Here is a 17,630-nt window from a genome sequence, read left to right as displayed (position 1 = left end):
GTAGCCATGATAACCATAGCCGTGGCTTACATAGTGAAAGTTCTTCTAGCGATAAACCGAATTTCTGATAAATACTGAGGAAAAACAAGGCACTTTTCACTAGGCGTTAATCCATCTGCATAGATATAGAAACAGGGGTTCAACGAATATATGAAATAGCTGCCTGGCTAAGTACTTAGAAACTACAATATATGAAAAGACATACAAGTAATCAAATACATACAAAAAGAGCACAGTTGAAAGACAAACAGTTCTACTCATTATAGGTATCCGCAAAACGTAATTCTGGAGTTGAGGTCCTTCGACTCCCATTTATAAAGAAAGTATGGAATTGGCCAACCCAAAGCTGATCTGTCGTATACGTATCCATCCACGAGAGAGAAAAGCCCAGAAGGAACCGAGAGCATGCCCTGCTGAACGAACTCGTAATGGATCCGAGATCATCAGATGAAAGCAGTATGAAGTCGTAGAAAACTCGAGTGAGGGAGCTCGCAGCGAAACTCGAAAAGTCGACCCAGAGCGACAACGCAAATGGGCTAATTGTCAACTGCGTTGACCATCCCATCCATTCCATAATCACCATCGTTTTGATCGAAATATGGCTCTAGCTCGGGCTTAAGATACCAAGGCAACGCCTCGTCAAGAAGCTCGATGCAGGTGAGATAGTCGAGCTCAGGATCGGTGGGGAGCCGGATCAGTTGAGAAGGGTCGCGGAGAAACTCAGAAACAATGGGCCTGGCTTCTTTCTTGATCTGCTCGACGGCTACAGCAAGAATCTGACGACCCTTGGGACTCATGCTGAAATTATGGTGGAACTTGTCCAGGGTGTCGGATCGGAGGTAGGTGGTATCGCCTTGGCCGATGGTACGGTAGAAGGAGAGACCGGCATCACTGACCCTGTGATGGTAGTTGCTCAGGTATGCGGATGAGATGAATTGGCGCAAGATGACAATGGCTTGCCATAGGTAGATCTCGGCTCCATACATCGCACGGGGGAATGCTCTCCAAGCCTTCGCGATGGATCATTTTGACGGGGTAGAATTTGAGAAGTAAACGCTCAATGCGAAGCTTCTTATCCTTCAACTCTCGGGCCTTCCTCACGACGAGATTCCAAATCGTGTCTTTCATTTCGCCATGCTCTTTGTTGTGCAAGAATTGCTCATTGACACGACCCCTCAGGGAGCAAGTTGGCCTCAACAACCAAACGAACACAGGCGATCGCATCCAAATACGTGGCAGCCTGGAGCAACATTGTAGCATCCATGATCAACGCACGAGGAAGACGGTCATCCTCTTTGCAGAAACTTGGGTTCAAGTTTTAAATGCATCGGAAGAGATTGTCGTAGAGCCGGTTGAACTCAACCTTATCTCGTAGACCGTTGTAGTTTCGCATAAAGAGCGGTTGCTTATACTTGGCGGTATTCTAATGAATTGTCAGTATACTTCAGCACGATTTGATGGATATGTGCATGACCTACAATTCTGTGAAATGACAAGAACTTGAGACCTTGTGGGTCTAAATTCCGAGCCTTTGTCTCTGGGGCCAGCTCGATCTTATACTTGTATCCAATACCATTTTTGGCATCTGACTTGGTGATTTTGAGAGGTGCGTACCTTTTAAAGAGCTCGGCCAGTTTGGTGGAAGCTTTGGAGAGGATGATGCTGTGAAGCTTCCAGTGTTTGCTGGTTGGACTGACGATTAAAATATCGCCATCCCTGAAGTAAGGGTAAATTTTGGTCGTACGGCTTGGATTGGAGCTGCCGATGGTGTTGGGGCTGGGGGATACCTTCGTCCGAAGGTGAGGATTCTGGGTTTCCGGTGTTGAAAACGGGGGACTTTGGCTCCCGAGTAGGTGATGAGGCGCTGTACGTATAATCGACATCTGCTGGCTGCGGAAGATCAGGCTCTTGTACCCAGTTGTGACCATCAGCAGCTTGTCCTTCGATTATGTGTCTGGGTGTTGCGGCATAGTAAGATTTTGGCGATGACAAGTGAAGTTCTTGCTCGGCAACAGGACTTCGGTCTCTGCACTCCATGGTCCTGAATTTTCAGCTGGAAATATTCCAGCTGTTCATATCCGGCTACGATGTTTCGAAGAGGATTGCCTGGAAGCATGTAAGTGATTAATTCTTGAACTCGGTAAAGGTACAATTACCGAAGCTCGGAGTTCAGAATGTAGAAGTGGGCTAAGAGACTTCAATATCTGGAATGAACTGGCAGATCTGCTCAAAGTTCTAAAAATGAAGATTGGGATCTGGAGCTGTCAGTGATTGTAGCTAAATGTTAATTCTGAATTGTAAGGCTGCGACGAAATCTGCATAGAAGCACCATCCGAGAGAATTGAAAATACAGGAGGGGGGAAGCCTTTCAATTTCCCCCAATATTCTTGGAAAATGGAAGAAAAAGAGGTTAAAGGATTATAGTGATGTTGTTGTTGCCGGGTAGCTGAAGCAGGATAGGCTTACCTTAATGTCCTCACCGAACTGGCAAGCCGCAGCTAACTGAATATAGAACCCAAGACTAGATCATTCCGAAATTGAGGCAAAGATATGCATGTAATTTGAATGTGTGCTTCAGATGAACTAACTTTGGTCTTACTGGAGTATATATTTACACGCTTGGGAACGAGGCAGTAGCATAGAGGCAGGAGACACATAGTGATCTAAATTTAGTTCTTAAAGCTACAGAGCAACAACTTCGAGTTGATTTTGAAGATGACTCCTGAATTTCAGCACACCACTAGCAGAAGAATGCTCATTCTCCCAAGTAGATAATCAAGCAGCAGGCATATATCAACATCAGGAAACATCACGCCAGCAAAGTAATCAATCCCAGCATCTCTACGGCGAGGAAGGCCGGGTTGGTATCAACTGCTGGCTTGTGCCAGAGCAGAGAGTCATGTCATTCTTGTAGGGGATGGACCAGAATATCGATCATGGAATAGATGATCTTGCAAGGAAAAGGGTTGATTTACGAATCTTGGAGCATATTCTGGATAGAAGTGACCTGTCAGACCTCGATATACTGACACCTACTGAATGTCACAGGAATGGAATCATTCAGATGTCTCAAGATACCGGTCAGTCGGGTCGTTTCCTATAAAACTGGCGACACTTGTCTTCGATTTTCTTAACAGACTAATTCGAAGTGCAATGTTTGGCCATGGCAAAGTCTTATTCCCGCTCAACATCACGCCCAGCAACAGCACCAGCCTCCATCCTCTCACATCCCTTCACAGCACTGCCCTGCTGCTCTATGGGACCTCATTCGCCTTTCTACCAAACGGCCAAGAGAGAAAAATAATCACGGAAGCAAAAAACCCCATGAAAATAAATCGTGCATCGCTCGCTCGCAAACAGAATGGAAAACGGAAGGAATCGAGATGGTAACAACGATATGCCCTCAGATTAGCTCTCAAGTTCTCATCGCGAACACTTGCCCACCCCCATCACAGCCTTGCCTCCCCAGCCCGGATAGCCAGAAAGGAGCAGCTCGGCAGTGACAAGGGTGGTAGGTTGGCCTGCAATTTTGGCTTTTGACATTATTTTGGTCATCACAGGGCGTTGTTTGTGTATATGAAAACTGACGAAAAGGAAGTATTCCGAACCACCACCACTATCACCTGTGAGTGCGTCCAGAGAGGCAGGTTTGAAGAAAGAGAGGGAATCTGCGAGCTTGGTATGAGCATTGGACGCGGTAACAGAAGAAGACGCGAGTGACAGGGAGGGAAAGGGGGAAGGATACACGAACCAACCGCTCCGATTGAAAACTATATTTCCACTCTCACCAACACCCCTCACCACATCGCACTCCCTCCATCCCTAGAACCTCGTCCCGCTACCCCCATTGCAGGCCTCGGTCCCAGGATCTGGAGTTCGCAGCCCGCAGCTTCAGGCGTCTCGAGCAGGAGCTGATTGTCGTCCTTGCAGCATCATCCCCCCTTGATCAAGCCCCTATCCGCCATCCCCAGACAAAACAAACATGGAGATAATGATGGAGGCACCGTAAGAAGAGTAACAAGACGCAACAGCTCAGATCTCTGTTCAAAGGGCACGCATGTTCAACCATAGGAGCCGCATGGGCAATACTCGGAGGCTGAATCGTGGGATTAAGCTCTTGATGGGTTTATCGTCACTGCTGTTTTGTCGTGATGGAAAGAATGGAAGAAGGAAAGAAACGAGCGAGACGCGATGGCGTTTTTGTGGACCTGACGCGGCCAGTGGAGGGGCTAGCGGCCGCTTTTGAAGCTTGCCCAAGAAAGCTGCTAGCGCGGATTAATTCTCAGCCTCATTTCAGATGTGGGGAATCCGAGAGTCTGGATAGCTGGAGCTTCACTCAATTCAACTCAATTTCACTCCTCCCTTCTCCACTAGATACTCATCCACCACATCCTCCTTGAATTCTCTACGGAGCATCACCGTAATCATGGTATTTTCCCCTACCCATCTCGCTCCGAATAAACACAAACTGCCATACTGACGTCCTCCCTCTAGGCGCGTAACTCCGAAAAAGCGCAATCGATGCTCTTCCGCTTCCGCGAATCCCAAGCCGCCGACCTAGGGATTCTCGACGTCGGTCGCACCCGCCGTCCTAAGATGATCACGGAGGTGACGGCTATCCCCGCGTGCGAAAAGTGGCGCGGCCAGGTCCTGAAGGAAATCTCGCGCAAGGTCTCCAAGATCCAGGACCCGAGCCTGAGTGACTTCATGATCCGCGACCTGAACGACGAGATTAACAAGCTGATGCGCGAGAAGCACATGTGGGAGGTGCAGGTCCGGAATCTCGGCGGCCCCAATTACATGAGGGGGGGAGGGGCCGTGTATGATGAGGAGGGTAGGGAGATCCCAGGAGGTGGGAAAGGGTATAGGTCAGTCTTTCTTGTTCCTTCTTCTACTACCTACACACTTCCGTTTCACAAACCAACTAGTCAATGGATTGGTAAAGGTACCTGGGCTGACATCTGACAACTCCGTCTAGGTATTTCGGCCGGGCCAAAGAACTCCCTGGCGTGAAAGAACTATTTGAATCCGCCACCAAACCCCACCAGACGGACAAGAAGAAGCCCGCGACAGATTTACGCAAAAATGTAGACGCTTCGTACTACGGGTACAACCTCGACGAAGAGGACGGCACGTTACTAGAGTACGAGACGAAGAAGGAGCAGGAAGCGTTCAAGAACCTGCTAGCGGCAGACGACGGTAAGGCGCCCAAGGGATGGGAGCCGTTACCAGGAGATGCTGGGGATGGGGAGGGCTGGAAATTGCCTAGCGCGACTGAGGTGCAAGAGGAGCTGGTTGAGAGGAGACGACGCAGGCTGCTAGATAAGTTGGGGTAGATGAAGGAGGTGTTGAAGTCCTGCACTTCACCGGTTGGACCGAGCTCATGCGCAGAGCGGAGAAAGATGTATGTATATGCAGTAAGCGATCTCATTTCTATTACCCTGACCTCGAGGAGGAAATATACCACCATGAATGCTCGAGCTCTATCCTTCTTCAAACTGTTGACATAAAGGCATCTAGTCCAGGCCATTGATCCTTGAGCTACCTCTCCCGGAAGCAAAAGATGAGTGAACAGCCCGGCAGACCCCTCGCTTAAATATTATCCCGAGCCTGCCCGTGTCCCCAGAACATCGACCTCCCACCCTCGACGGCGTGCCCTCGACGGTATGAACAACGCGAGAAAAGAAATGCACATATTGTACTTAACCAGAAACGCTATTTTCATCAGGGGGAAAGCTTTCTGATCAAGTAAGAGATCGAAACATGACGGCTATCACGCTACATACATGAGCATGGAAGCCTGCCCGACGCCAGCCATTTGTGGTCTTCTTCTACTGGGAAAAGAAGAAGGTTTAGGGTGTGTATGGCTCGCAGATGCAAGCCAAGTTGCACCACCAAAATATTCTTGCATCTCCAAGTTGCACGTCAAGATGCAAGAATTGAGCAATCTGTATGGCTCGTGCACGTAAATCTTGCAAAGTGTGCATCTAACCTTGCAATTGCAGTTGCACCATACAAATCGAAGTTGCAGCAAAAAGCTCTAACTCCTAAGTTGCAAGCTCAAGTTGCAAGCTATTCCCTCGCCCTCCACCCCCCTTTAATTCAACATAATAAAAGAATAAAAAATTGAAATTAAATTTCGATTAATTGATTAATATTAAACTTAGTAAGGTGCATCTTTTTATACAAAAATAATTACGATATATTAATTAATTGATTTTCTATTTATTAAAAAGAAGCAAATTTTACTATCCCGCTTTAATAATCGTCGGTTACCTTAGATTTAATTTATACAATTTACTTGTTTATTACAAATATTTTAATAACTACAACCTTAATTCAAAAAAACGTTATATAGATCGAAAATAAATGATTTAATATATTATATTATTAAAAGTATTAATTATTAAATTAAAGTTAGTAGTAATGCACGTATTTCTTTAATAGATTTAAATAAAAGTCCGATTTTCGTGTTCTTCGCTAATTCTAATATATACGCAGCAATTCTGATATATACGCATTATCAAAATCGAAAAGTATATATCAAAAGTACTATTTTTATTACTTTAACTCAACACAATAAAGGAATAACAACTTGTAATTAAAATTCAATTAATTGATTAACATCAAACTTAGTACGGCGCATCTTTTTATACAAAGATAATTATTATATAATAGTTGGTTGATTTTTTATTTATTAAAAAGGAGCAAATTTTACTGTCCCGCTAGGTCGGGATTTTTTATAAATAAATTCCAAGTAACCGACGATTATTACGAAAAAACAATTAATACTTATATAAAAAAAAAAAAAAAAATTAAATTGCAAAATTTGCTAGTTGCGAGCCATACAGGCCTTGAAACGTGCAACTTCAACTGTCAAGTTGAGTTGATCCTATTTAGGATCAACTCAACTGCCTAGTTGCACGGACGTGCAACTGCGAGCCATACACACCCTTAACTAATTGAATAGTTCTTTAAATACAAAGTCCATCTACATCGATAAAGCAAAAACCCGTAAGAAAAAAGCTAGATCGATGTAAAGTCCCGGGTCTTTAATCCCGCGGTATTGCAGCTCTAATGTATCTTAGTGCTTCTTATTAACGGCAAATCTAGTTGGAAAGTATCAATTGCTGCGGTCGCCTCTTATTGCGACTAGTTATCAGCAGCTCGACACACCGTCTTTCCGACCATTCAATCGAGTATCCGACCAAGATCCTTCTTCCTTTTTCTTTTCGTTCGACCTCTTGTATTCGTAATCGATTATAGTTGTAAGCGTCCTCGAGCCAGCCTTTGCTGAAGGTTCTTTTACCGTATAGCAATCCCGAGAGTTCCGAAAGCCAAGCCGCCACCGTGTCTACTTCGTTCCCTTAGCGTCCTTGTATAATCGATCGTGAATACCGCTTATCGTATCGGGTTCGAGAAAAAGGGTCGAATTCAGTCGTCAGATAAAGTCATCGAACTAGTCGATAAGGTCGGGTTCGAGTTATGTACGAAAGAGTATGTTGTAATACCTGTTCCGTATCTCTAATCGTCGTTCGTTCCGTCGGCAGATACGAAAAATACGGCTAGCATCAAAGTGCATCGCCTCGATTACCTTTCGAAAAAGGTGCGTTTTCTGATCGGCTTTACGAATATTGTTGAGAATATCGCAGGTTCGTAGCCAGCGCTACGTACAGGCTCAGAAATCCGTCTTCGCTGGCCTATCCTCGAGGGTAATACCTACGCCTAGGACATAATACTTAAGCCTGTACCGTGGTATAAAGATACGTCACTTAGAGAATCGATTTGTCGATTTCATATTTTTATTTGTTGATAATCAAGTCCTTAACATCTTATGATAAAGAGAAACCCAGTTTCCATCTACCAAACTGCTTCCTTCCTTCCTTTCGAAATACATTGAGCTCAACCCTATTGTCGAAAAAGATATAAAAAGAGCAGTCCAACTGCTCGATAGATCTCAGCTCTAGAGTAGAATCTAATCCACTTCTTATTCCGTCGCTAATTCCATGCTTATTATAGCCTCGCAATAAGCAAAGCGAGCGAGCGAGCGAGCGGATAAGGCCTTTATTATAGCTAGTTCCAGGTGCAAGGAACTTGAACGATCAAGCCAGGCGTGAGCGTGATGGTGTTGTTCGCAAGAAGGTCGCTATTCAAGGACTTTAAACCATCGTCGGTTGTGCAGAAATCCGCCGCAATAAGCGACAAATCGTCGCTATCGACGACCGTATAGTACCCATTATCACTGCCTTGGATCCTCGCGCAGTCGCGCTTTCGATATCGGCAAGGAACTCTGAGAACGTTTCCTTCTTCAACCGTAGGCCCAGCGTTCATCTCTTGCAACTCTTTTACAGAGCTACAAAAGTCCGCCGCGACAACAGTCCAGTTGTCGGAGGATGCCCACGTGTAAGAGCCGATGCCGGTTCTCTGGGTAGCCAGGTCGGGGTTGCATCTTCGACGGAAAGCGGTTGCGACGCCGAGGAAGGAAGCGAGCAAGAGGAGGTTGTTATTGAAACGCATAATGCAATGAGTAATAAATAAAGGTGATCGTTTTAACGAATTGAGCTTGTAGGAAGATTGTAGAGCACAAGGATGAATATACAAAGAGGAATAGATTTTCTTATATAGTTGTGACTGCGAAGTGGCTCGGCCATTTCGTATATATACTTTTTATCGCTACTCTCCTTTCCTATAAATACCACGTTACAGGCCTGCATTAAAGGCAGGTAAGGGTCCATTTGAGCGGTCCTTTGACCCTTTTACATAAAAAACGGGTCTTAGACCGTTTGAAATCACTACTATCCCCCCCCATGAATAAATGTCGAAAGTATAATATCGCAAGGAATCTTCCTAGGGCTTAAACCAATCAACTCATACCTTAAAGGCAGGTAGGGGGTCATTTGAGCGGTCCTCTGACCTTCTTTTATAAAAGACGATTATTGGACCGTTTAAAATCAGTATTAGTTACAAATCAAGAATAGTTCACCTTTTTGATCGTCCCCGAGCTTGGGACCGTCTTACGGCCGTCCCATGGCCGTCCCCGTCTATATTTTTAAAATAGGCTTATTAATAAGCTCGTTTTAAAAAATTGAAATAGTTCGATAACTGTTTCAAATAAGATATAATTGTAAATAAAAACTATTTCTTAAATGGAATCGTTTTAGTAATGATTTAAAAAATTCGATGCCAAGATATTTCTCGGTATCGCTGCTACGGCTTATATATCAACGCTTTAAATTTTTAATAATCGGAATCGATCGATTCAGTAAAAGTTCAACCGCGTAGATGCGCCTGGAGAACATTTAAGGGGGGGGGGGGGGGGTGATAAAGGGGTGGTATACCTAGCAAAGGGTAGACTGCTAAGCAATTGAAAAAAAAAAAAATTATTTGCTTATTAATCAACGTTTTCCGGGACGGTTTCAAGTTCGGGGACGGCCTTGGGACGGCCTTGGGACGGCCACAAGACGGTCTTAAAACGGTCTTTTTATAAAAAGACCGACTTTTATGAACGATTATTTAATCGATTAAAACCGTCTTATTTTAGTAATAATCTTTTCACGAAAAGACGAGCTCTTATAAAAAACGATTCAATCGATTGAAATAGTTTTATTTTAGCTACGATTTAAATAATTTAAATCGTTTGTTTTCAGATTCTACTCAATTTTAAATATCGGCTTAAGGTGATCCACTAACTATGCTAACCTCTTGGAATCGTTTCTTAAAGAGACTGTCATCGGATTGTCAGCTGACGGTTTAAATGACCCCCTACCTGCCTTTAAGGTAAGGATTCAGCTTTGAAAAGTATCTTTGAGCCAGTATTTAGCCTATACAGTGGAGTTGGCAGGGCTTTGAGCCATTAAGAAACTACCGCTCTATGATTTATGGGCCTAAACTGGGTCCGACATTTATTCATGGGGGGGGATAGTACTAGTTACAAATCAAAAATAGTTCACCTTTTTGATCGTCCCCTGAGCTTGGGGCCGTCCTACAGCCGTCCCTGTCTATATTTTTAAAGCAAGCTTATTAAGAAGCTCGTTTCATTAGACCAAAATAGTTCGATAGCCGTTCGAAACAAGATACGGTTATAAATACAAATTATTTCTTAAGTGGAATCGTGTTAATAATTTGATAGATTCGAGGCTAAAATATTTCTCGGTATCGCTGCCACGGCTTGTATATCAACGCTTTAAAAAAATTTATTGTCACCAACGGTGACCTAAGATAAATTCCAGTAGTTGTGGTGGTGATGAGTAATCCAAGGGTTGTGGTAGTGATGAGTAATCCAAGGGTTGTGGTGATAGTGAGTAATCTAAAGGTTGTGGTAGTGGTTAGTCATCCAATCACGTGAAACTATTCTATACGGATCTGGCAGGATTTGTAAGCGTGCCAAGACTTTTATTCCATATCAATCTATTAAACTTTTTTCGGAATAAGTCGGCCCGAATTAAATATGAAACACAGCTAAGCTCAATTCAGCTACCGCTATCAATTCTGCCGTACGTAACGCACGTCGCTAGCACTGCCTTACGTAATACGTAAAGCATTGCAGCTAAGCTACTACACGTAGCTTTAAGTTGCAAGCTCAAGTTGCAAGCTATTCCTTCGCCCCCCCCCTTTAACTCAACATAATAAAAGAATAAAAAATTGAAATTAAATTTCGATTAATTGATTAATATTAAACTTAGTAAGGTGTATCTTTTTATACAAAAATAATTACGATATATTAATTAATTGATTTTCTATTTTTTAAAAGAAGCAAATTTTACTATCCCGCCTTAATAATCGTCGGTTACCTTGAATTTAATTTATACAATTTACTTGTTTATTACAAATATTTTAATAACCATAACTTTAATTCAAAAAAACGTTATATAGATCGAAAATAAATGATTTAATATATTATATTACTAAACGTATTAATTATTAAATCAAAGTTAGTAGTGATGCACGTATTTTTTTAATAGATTTAAATAAAAGTCCGATTTTCGTGTTCTTCGCTAATTCTAATATATACGCGGCAATTCTGATATATACGCATTATCAAAATCGAAAAGTATATATCAAAAGTACTATTTTTATTACTTTAACTCAACACAATAAAAGAATAACAACTTGTAATTAAAATTCAACTAATTGATTAACATTAAACTTAGTACGGCGCATCTTTTTATACAAAGATAATTATTATATAATAGTTGGTTGATTTTTTATTTATTAAAAAGGAGCAAATTTTACTGTCCCGCTAGGTCGGGATTTTTTACAAATAAATTCCAAGTAACCGACGATTATTACGAAAAAATAATTAATAGTTATACAAAAAAAAAAATTAAAAAATTTCTTAAGTTGCAAAATTTGCTAGTTGCGAGCCATACAGGCCTTGGAACGTGCAACTTCAACTGTCAAGTTGAGTTGATCCTATTTAGGATCAACTCAACTGCCTAGTTGCACGGACGTGCAACTGCGAGCCATACACACCCTTAGCTAGCTCGCTACATGCATATATCTATACGGTACGAGCCGGAGATGCGCTGTGCCATGCTGCACTGTGCTGCTGTATGTATGTATGTAATCAGAGCAGAGCAAATGAGATTTCTGCTGCTACCCTCAAAATGCCTGACTTGCTCGCTAACCTGCCCCCCCAATTCCCCGATTTGATCTCAACCAATCCTCCCTCACCCACAAGCAAGTAAGATCACACATCCACTCATCCATCCATTCATCAACCACCAACAACCCCGGACAGACTTGCTTTGATTTGCCTGCCCGTAACCTGAAGCCTGAAGCTTCTACATAGATAGAGCCTTGACTACCTAATCTAACCCATCCATCCACCTTCGCCAATAACAAGAAACTCCCCATCTCCCCTCCCCCTCTCCCCCTATCTTTCTCTCTCTCCAATCGTCAACTCCAAGCAAACGAATATTCAAGGCCCACACCGCTAACTAAAAGGCTTAACTACCTAACTACCTACCTACTTACCTGAGCAAGTACGGCACAATAACTAAGCTTGGCTAGCTGGCTGGCTAGCACGCGCTCCTTCTTTCTTCCTCGTACTCCGTAAGTAGTAGAGTACTTCGTTGAGTCTTTAATTTCAATTCAAATTGTCTGGGGATGATGGATGATGGGAGATGAGAGAGAGTCGGGGCTGAGGATTATGGTGGAATAAATATGATGTGAAGATCCCTTATGGTGGTCTCCTGGTCTCTTCGCGGTCAACGAGGGTTTAAACCGCACAACTAAATGCACCGAAAAAGGTATATCAAATAGATAAGAAGGGATTCTTTGTTTCTTTCACGGAAACTTGCACAATAATTACCATACGAATATCATCGATCAAACAATCGCGGAAAATCACTGCTCATTCAATTTTATGCCTGCAACCTTCCATCATAACTACATAGACACCCCTTCCCTTGCTCACCCTTGATATTTTATCCCTGGCAAGCTCAACAATCAAAATGCTATGTGCAACTTAGAAAAAAACCTATGCCTCAATCTTTGCCTTGAGGATATCCTTCAACGTAACGGCATCGGCGGCGAACTTGGAAATACCCTCGCGCAACTTCTCAACTGCCATGGTGTCCTCGTTAAAGTCAAATCGGAAGTCGGGCTCGTTGTTGATGTAGGACTTCTTCTCGATGTCCAGGGATGCGGCGCCGCCAGCGTCGAGCTTCTTAGGGACGGCGTCGGTGGATCCCATCATATCTTCGAGAAGATTGGGCTGGATTTATGTCAATCTTTGGGTGGATTTTCTATTTTTATTTTGGTGTGGGTTCCGGATCGAACTTACGGAGATTGTCAAGTAATCACATCCAGCCAACTCGGTAATCTCGCCAACATTTCTGAAAGAAGCACCCATAACGATGGTCTTGTATCCGAATTTCTTGTAGTAGTCGAAAATGCTCTTGACAGATGCTACACCTGGGTCCTCCTCCTTGGAGTAGGTCTTTCCAGTCTTGGCCTTGTACCAATCGAGGATACGGCCGACGAAGGGAGAGATGAGGTATGCACCAGCCTCGGCAGCAGCAATAGCTTGGACCTTGGAGAAGAGGAGAGTGAGGTTGCAGTTGATGCCGTGATCCTTTTGTAGAATACGGGCAGCTTGGATACCTTCCCAGGTGGAGGCAATCTTGATCAGAACGCGAGACTTGTCAATGCCTACGGACTTGTAGAGCTGTCCCCAATAATTAGCATTCCCTGAAAATCATAGCAAGAATGGGTGAAACGTACCTCAATAATGTGGAGAGCCTTGTTGACGGAGCCCTCAGTATCAAAAGAGAAACGGGCATCAACTTCGGTAGAAACCTTTCCTGGAACGATGTTCAAGATCTCCTTTCCGAACTCAACCAGAAGGCGGTCCAGAGTAGCATCAACCTTTTCATCGAGATCCTTTCCTTGCTTCTTGCCGTATTCGACGGCAGCGTCGATAAGCTTGGCATATTCGGGCTTCTTGGAGGCAGCAAGGATGAGAGATGGGTTGGTGGTGGCATCTTGAGGCTTGTACTTGCCAATGGCTATCTCATATCAGCATTGGTGTTCGTATAGAGAGAGGTATATGGAATTTCGAGGCTCGAGAAGTGAAGCTGGGCTGATTGAGAGGCCTTACATGCGAAATCACCTGCAGAATGGTTAGCTGGGTTCTCAACAGATTGAGGGCAGGAAAAGCTTACCAGAATCACTGACGACAGTCTGCAAAGCACATAAACTATTAGCAAGCCAATCCCGATCAAAGTGGGAGGTGCAATTGCCACTGGAGGCCGTCGCATCTCAACTCAACAAACAAACCAAAAATAACAAGAGCCCCGGTTTCTCCGCCAGGTAGAAAGAGGGGTTGGGGTAACTTACGGTGCCAGAAGCCTTGAGTTGCTCGAGGGAGTTGCTCATGATTGCGTGTGTAAGGTGAAAGCGGATTGCAATAGAGTTGTGTGAGTGAGGTTGTGGGTTTGATGTTGGATGTTGCCGAGTGAATGAAGGAAGAGAATTTCGTTGATCAGGTTAAGGGTTGAGGGTGGTTCGATCAAATCATATCGGTGTCGGAGCACCAGGAGGCGTCCAAGCTGATTTGACCCCTCCAACGCTAAAGGTTGCCACTAAGCTATGACGATAGTGGGGTGGTGGGCTGGATGCTTATGTAAGCATCCATGGACTTTCTTTTAGGGACGCGGTCGAAGTCTTTTTGATTTGAATTTGAATAGATAAAATTTAAATTCTCATTGCTTAGGTTTGCCGCAATGGGCATCTATTCCGACATAGTTGTAGCTGTTGTTGACCACCTCCCCTCGATGGGAGGTTTTGCTCCGCCCAACGGAAAAGATGTTTTCTCACTAACGACATCGTTATCCTCTTCCATCCAACGTTCCACAGCGGCCCATCCACTGGCTAGGAATGTCTCGGAAGGAATATGCATTGGCACATAGGTACATACCCGTGCATGTGTCTGCATTTGGCGCTGATGAGGCGAATTGGAGTGAATACCGGTACCGTTAAAACCTAGGGAAACGATGCCCCTCGATAAGAAAGAAATGTACGACACGTGATGATAGCAGCGGGTACTTCTATGTACGAGGCTCAAAATTACCTGCTTGCGTATTGCCGTCCAATTCTTCCGCAATAGACAAATTAAGACAATAATACCCTGCTGAGAAGAGAGCCGAGCGGGGCCATTATCCGGCTCTGATAACCGTCACGTGGCGATGCACGTCCGAAGAATTCTGGGACAATTGCGATTTTTTGGACATTGGAAGGAAGCCCAGACCTATTTTATCCGGCTAGTAGAATGTTCCCAATTCCAAGCAGACCTTTAAGGACAACATCCCTTTCTGTTGCCTGATGTCGAGTGCGACTTGAGACAGTGAGAATTCGTACTTCTCGCGATCCTGGCCCATATGAACAACCATAGCGATTGATAAAGGCTAGAGATCGGGAGGAGGAGGAGGATGTGCGGCGTTTAAGAATGAAGGAGGAGAGTGCGCGATGTAGTGGGTCATATGGTTGTCGCGGCGGCGGAAGAGGGATATTTTGTGTCTGTAGGAAGTGCGGTGCGTGTTTTTTTTTTTGGCTTTGAGGTGGAGAGAAGTGGTGACGAGTGAGTGTTTGAGCTGGAATCAAGGAAGTGCAAGTGACGTTGGATAGTGAGTGCTGTTGTGGAGTGTACCTAGGACCGAGTGCTGTGGCGCCGGAAAGGGGGTTGGGTTTATTTACTTGATATTTAACCGAAGTCCCTCTGCCCTGAAAAAGCTACTCTAACCCAGCCATGACCTAGCGATGAAGTAAAAGCAAAAGCAAAGGCATGAGGAAAAAAGAGACATACAACAGCGGGTATTCGCTGGTGGTCACCCACCCAACTACTAATCCGCCGATCTGAGATTTGTGTACGGCAGAGCGGACGGGATGCCCAATTCTACTCAGTCTATGGTCGTATGCGGAAGACTTCACCATTGTGTCGTATTATACATCCTGTTTTGAGTCAACTTCTTGGTGGATAGATAGATGAATGTATTAGGTAAAATAATATGATTCGATGTTGACTTTTGAGCAAGCATTATTGTACTTACCGCCACCCAGATTAATCAGGAAAGAAGTAAGGAAGATGGAAATATCGAGATCGAAAAAATCAACCTAGCGAAAGCTTACAAGAATCCAAACTTGTTGAGAGCTGCCCCTCGGAACTCGCCACTGTATCCTTTCTCTCTCTCTATCTTTTTTTTAATAATAAATAGCGGAAAGAAAGAAAGCCATGAAGCAGGATGCCACTCGTTAAAGTGGGCTAGTGAGTGAGTGAAAGCCTGTCGGTGTTTTGAAGAAGATATGGATGAATATCGATCTATCGATTTTATTATTTAACCCCCTCCTAAGTAGAGCCGATGTACCTACAATCTCTTAAAAAGGTCGCTCAAACGTACGAAGGGCGGCAGCTCCGTGAAGATAAGATAAGGCTATAGAGGGTGCAGTATAACGGTTTGTTTGTTTGACTGCAGTATAAGTCGGCTAATTTTTTCCCCTCTTTCCAGAATTAGGTGTGAAAAGACCGTAGAAGTAAAAGTGAAAATAAGAAGGGAAAAGAGCACGCTGCATCTCGGATGATCAATAATATATATGACGGTGTATGGTAGAGAGGTGCGAGATGCCATTACGGAAGCCCCGGGGGACGTACATATCAGATCCGAAACCTGACACCGTCATTCTTCGTTAGGAAGAGCATTTGCTCGTTCGATTCGATCTTTTCTGACGAGAGCTGGAGGGGGGCTGATAGGATGAAGAGAGAGTCAGACACCGGATGTGTTGTTTCAAGCCACTTGAGTGCGCTTGGTGAATTATACATCCCGACCCTTGTTTATCTGTTTATCCATCTCGGATACACACATAGATGTACCGGTACATACGTTACCTACCGTTGCTCCAGAAATACACAACCGACCCGCTTGCAAGGCGGGATAAGCAGGGAGGGGCTGTTTAGAAGTAAGGACAGTGAGAGAATTTTGGGGTTGATACTGTGATCTTGTTTTTGGGTTCGAGACAACCTGAACCCCAAGCTCCCCCTTGTTCTGTTCAAGCAAAAGGGCACAAGGCGCACAAGGCGCAAAAAGAATCGTTATGCTTATTTCGTCGAGGGGCTCGGTACATGAAGAGCGCAGAAGGAAAATACGGTCTCAGCCAAACGGCACATGAACCATTGTATCATGAGGGGTTGTATGTTTGCATTACAATATCAGCTCAGCTCAGTGCTCAGTCGGCTCACTAGCCACGGCTGCTAATGCACGTCAGTTGTGGCGGTGATGAGATCAACGAGGATGACCTTTGCCGCGTCGATGCTCATAGCGGCTGACAGCGAGAGAGAACATGGCAGGTAGAGATCATGCTGTGATGGTCTTGATGGAGAGATTTGAAGTAAACTGATAAATAGATACATACATATATAAAGAATGTCTATCTTATCTATCTATCTATCGATCTCTTTATTTTATCAATTTCCTATTCAAAGCGTTCTTGACATCGCTATATTCCATATTGTTCGTGTTGTGGCCAATCAAAAGGCGCGAGGTTGCGACACTCAGCTCATCAACCACATTTGATCCGGTCCGCCAGTCCTGTAGATCGCTCTTGAGGTACGTCCGAGAGCCTCATCACTGACGCCGACGCCGATACATCCTTAACACCAACCCCACACCTCAACCGTACCTCACCCTCGCCAACTCGGCCTCACAACTGGAAGGCGGGCATTAGGAGCACAAGCACAACACAAGCACGACCACGATCACCAGCCCCGCCTGCGAGATCGCAAGAATCCATCTGTCGAGCCTCGCCATCGCAAAACGGGATCGGGCAGCCTGGAATTGCCTGTCGCATCGCCATTCGGAGGAACGAGTGAAGGAAAGGAAAGGAAAGGAAAGGAAAGGAGAGGAAAGGATAAGGAAAATAAAAGGGTACAATCATATCAAGCCAGCAAAGCCCGACGGCGAGTCTCCCACCCCACGAGCACCACAGCGAGCGCCCTCACCGCGAGGAGCTGCATGCATACAGAAATATACTTTCGTTGAAGCTCTCGAGAGAGCAGAATCTGGGACGAGCCGATGGGACCGTACTCGAAGCTGGTTTTTTGAACTGCCTTGCTGCGCACCGCGCTCACCAATGTA

General features: G+C 44.5%; 5 protein-coding genes across 5 annotated transcripts; 1 reads left to right on the top strand and 4 right to left on the bottom strand.

Annotated features, from left to right (window-relative positions):
- Positions 1-536: 536 nt before the first annotated feature.
- On the bottom strand, positions 537-986 carry L3040_008171 (uncharacterized protein; the record flags this gene model as incomplete). The annotated part of the gene is made up of 1 exon (XM_066153920.1): positions 537-986. The coding sequence occupies one exon, from the start codon at positions 984-986 to the stop codon at positions 537-539; it is 450 nt and encodes a 149-aa protein (XP_066010469.1).
- A 332-nt stretch (positions 987-1,318) lies between these two features.
- On the bottom strand, positions 1,319-2,037 carry L3040_008170 (uncharacterized protein; the record flags this gene model as incomplete). Its single annotated transcript, XM_066153919.1, has 3 exons — positions 1,319-1,423; positions 1,479-1,692; positions 1,745-2,037. The coding sequence occupies 3 exons, from the start codon at positions 2,035-2,037 to the stop codon at positions 1,319-1,321; spliced, it is 612 nt and encodes a 203-aa protein (XP_066010468.1).
- A 2,389-nt stretch (positions 2,038-4,426) lies between these two features.
- Positions 4,427-5,336, top strand: L3040_008169 (uncharacterized protein; the record flags this gene model as incomplete). Its single annotated transcript, XM_066153918.1, has 3 exons — positions 4,427-4,429; positions 4,495-4,868; positions 4,979-5,336. 3 exons carry the CDS (start codon positions 4,427-4,429, stop codon positions 5,334-5,336), a joined length of 735 nt encoding a protein of 244 aa, XP_066010467.1.
- A 2,737-nt stretch (positions 5,337-8,073) lies between these two features.
- L3040_008168 (uncharacterized protein) lies at positions 8,074-8,517 on the bottom strand (the record flags this gene model as incomplete). Its single annotated transcript, XM_007297200.1, has 1 exon — positions 8,074-8,517. One exon carries the CDS (start codon positions 8,515-8,517, stop codon positions 8,074-8,076), a length of 444 nt encoding a protein of 147 aa, XP_007297262.1.
- A 3,964-nt stretch (positions 8,518-12,481) lies between these two features.
- L3040_008167 (uncharacterized protein) lies at positions 12,482-13,881 on the bottom strand (the record flags this gene model as incomplete). Its single annotated transcript, XM_007297201.1, has 6 exons — positions 12,482-12,718; positions 12,788-13,171; positions 13,228-13,511; positions 13,604-13,615; positions 13,668-13,686; positions 13,843-13,881. The coding sequence occupies 6 exons, from the start codon at positions 13,879-13,881 to the stop codon at positions 12,482-12,484; spliced, it is 975 nt and encodes a 324-aa protein (XP_007297263.1).
- Between the last annotated feature and the right edge of the window lie 3,749 nt (positions 13,882-17,630).

Source organism: Drepanopeziza brunnea (genome assembly GCF_022702325.1).
Source record: "Drepanopeziza brunnea f. sp. 'multigermtubi' strain 214-2 chromosome Unknown ctg15, whole genome shotgun sequence".
NCBI lineage: Eukaryota > Fungi > Ascomycota > Leotiomycetes > Helotiales > Drepanopezizaceae > Drepanopeziza > Drepanopeziza brunnea.
This window is presented reverse-complemented; position numbering and strand designations above follow the sequence as displayed.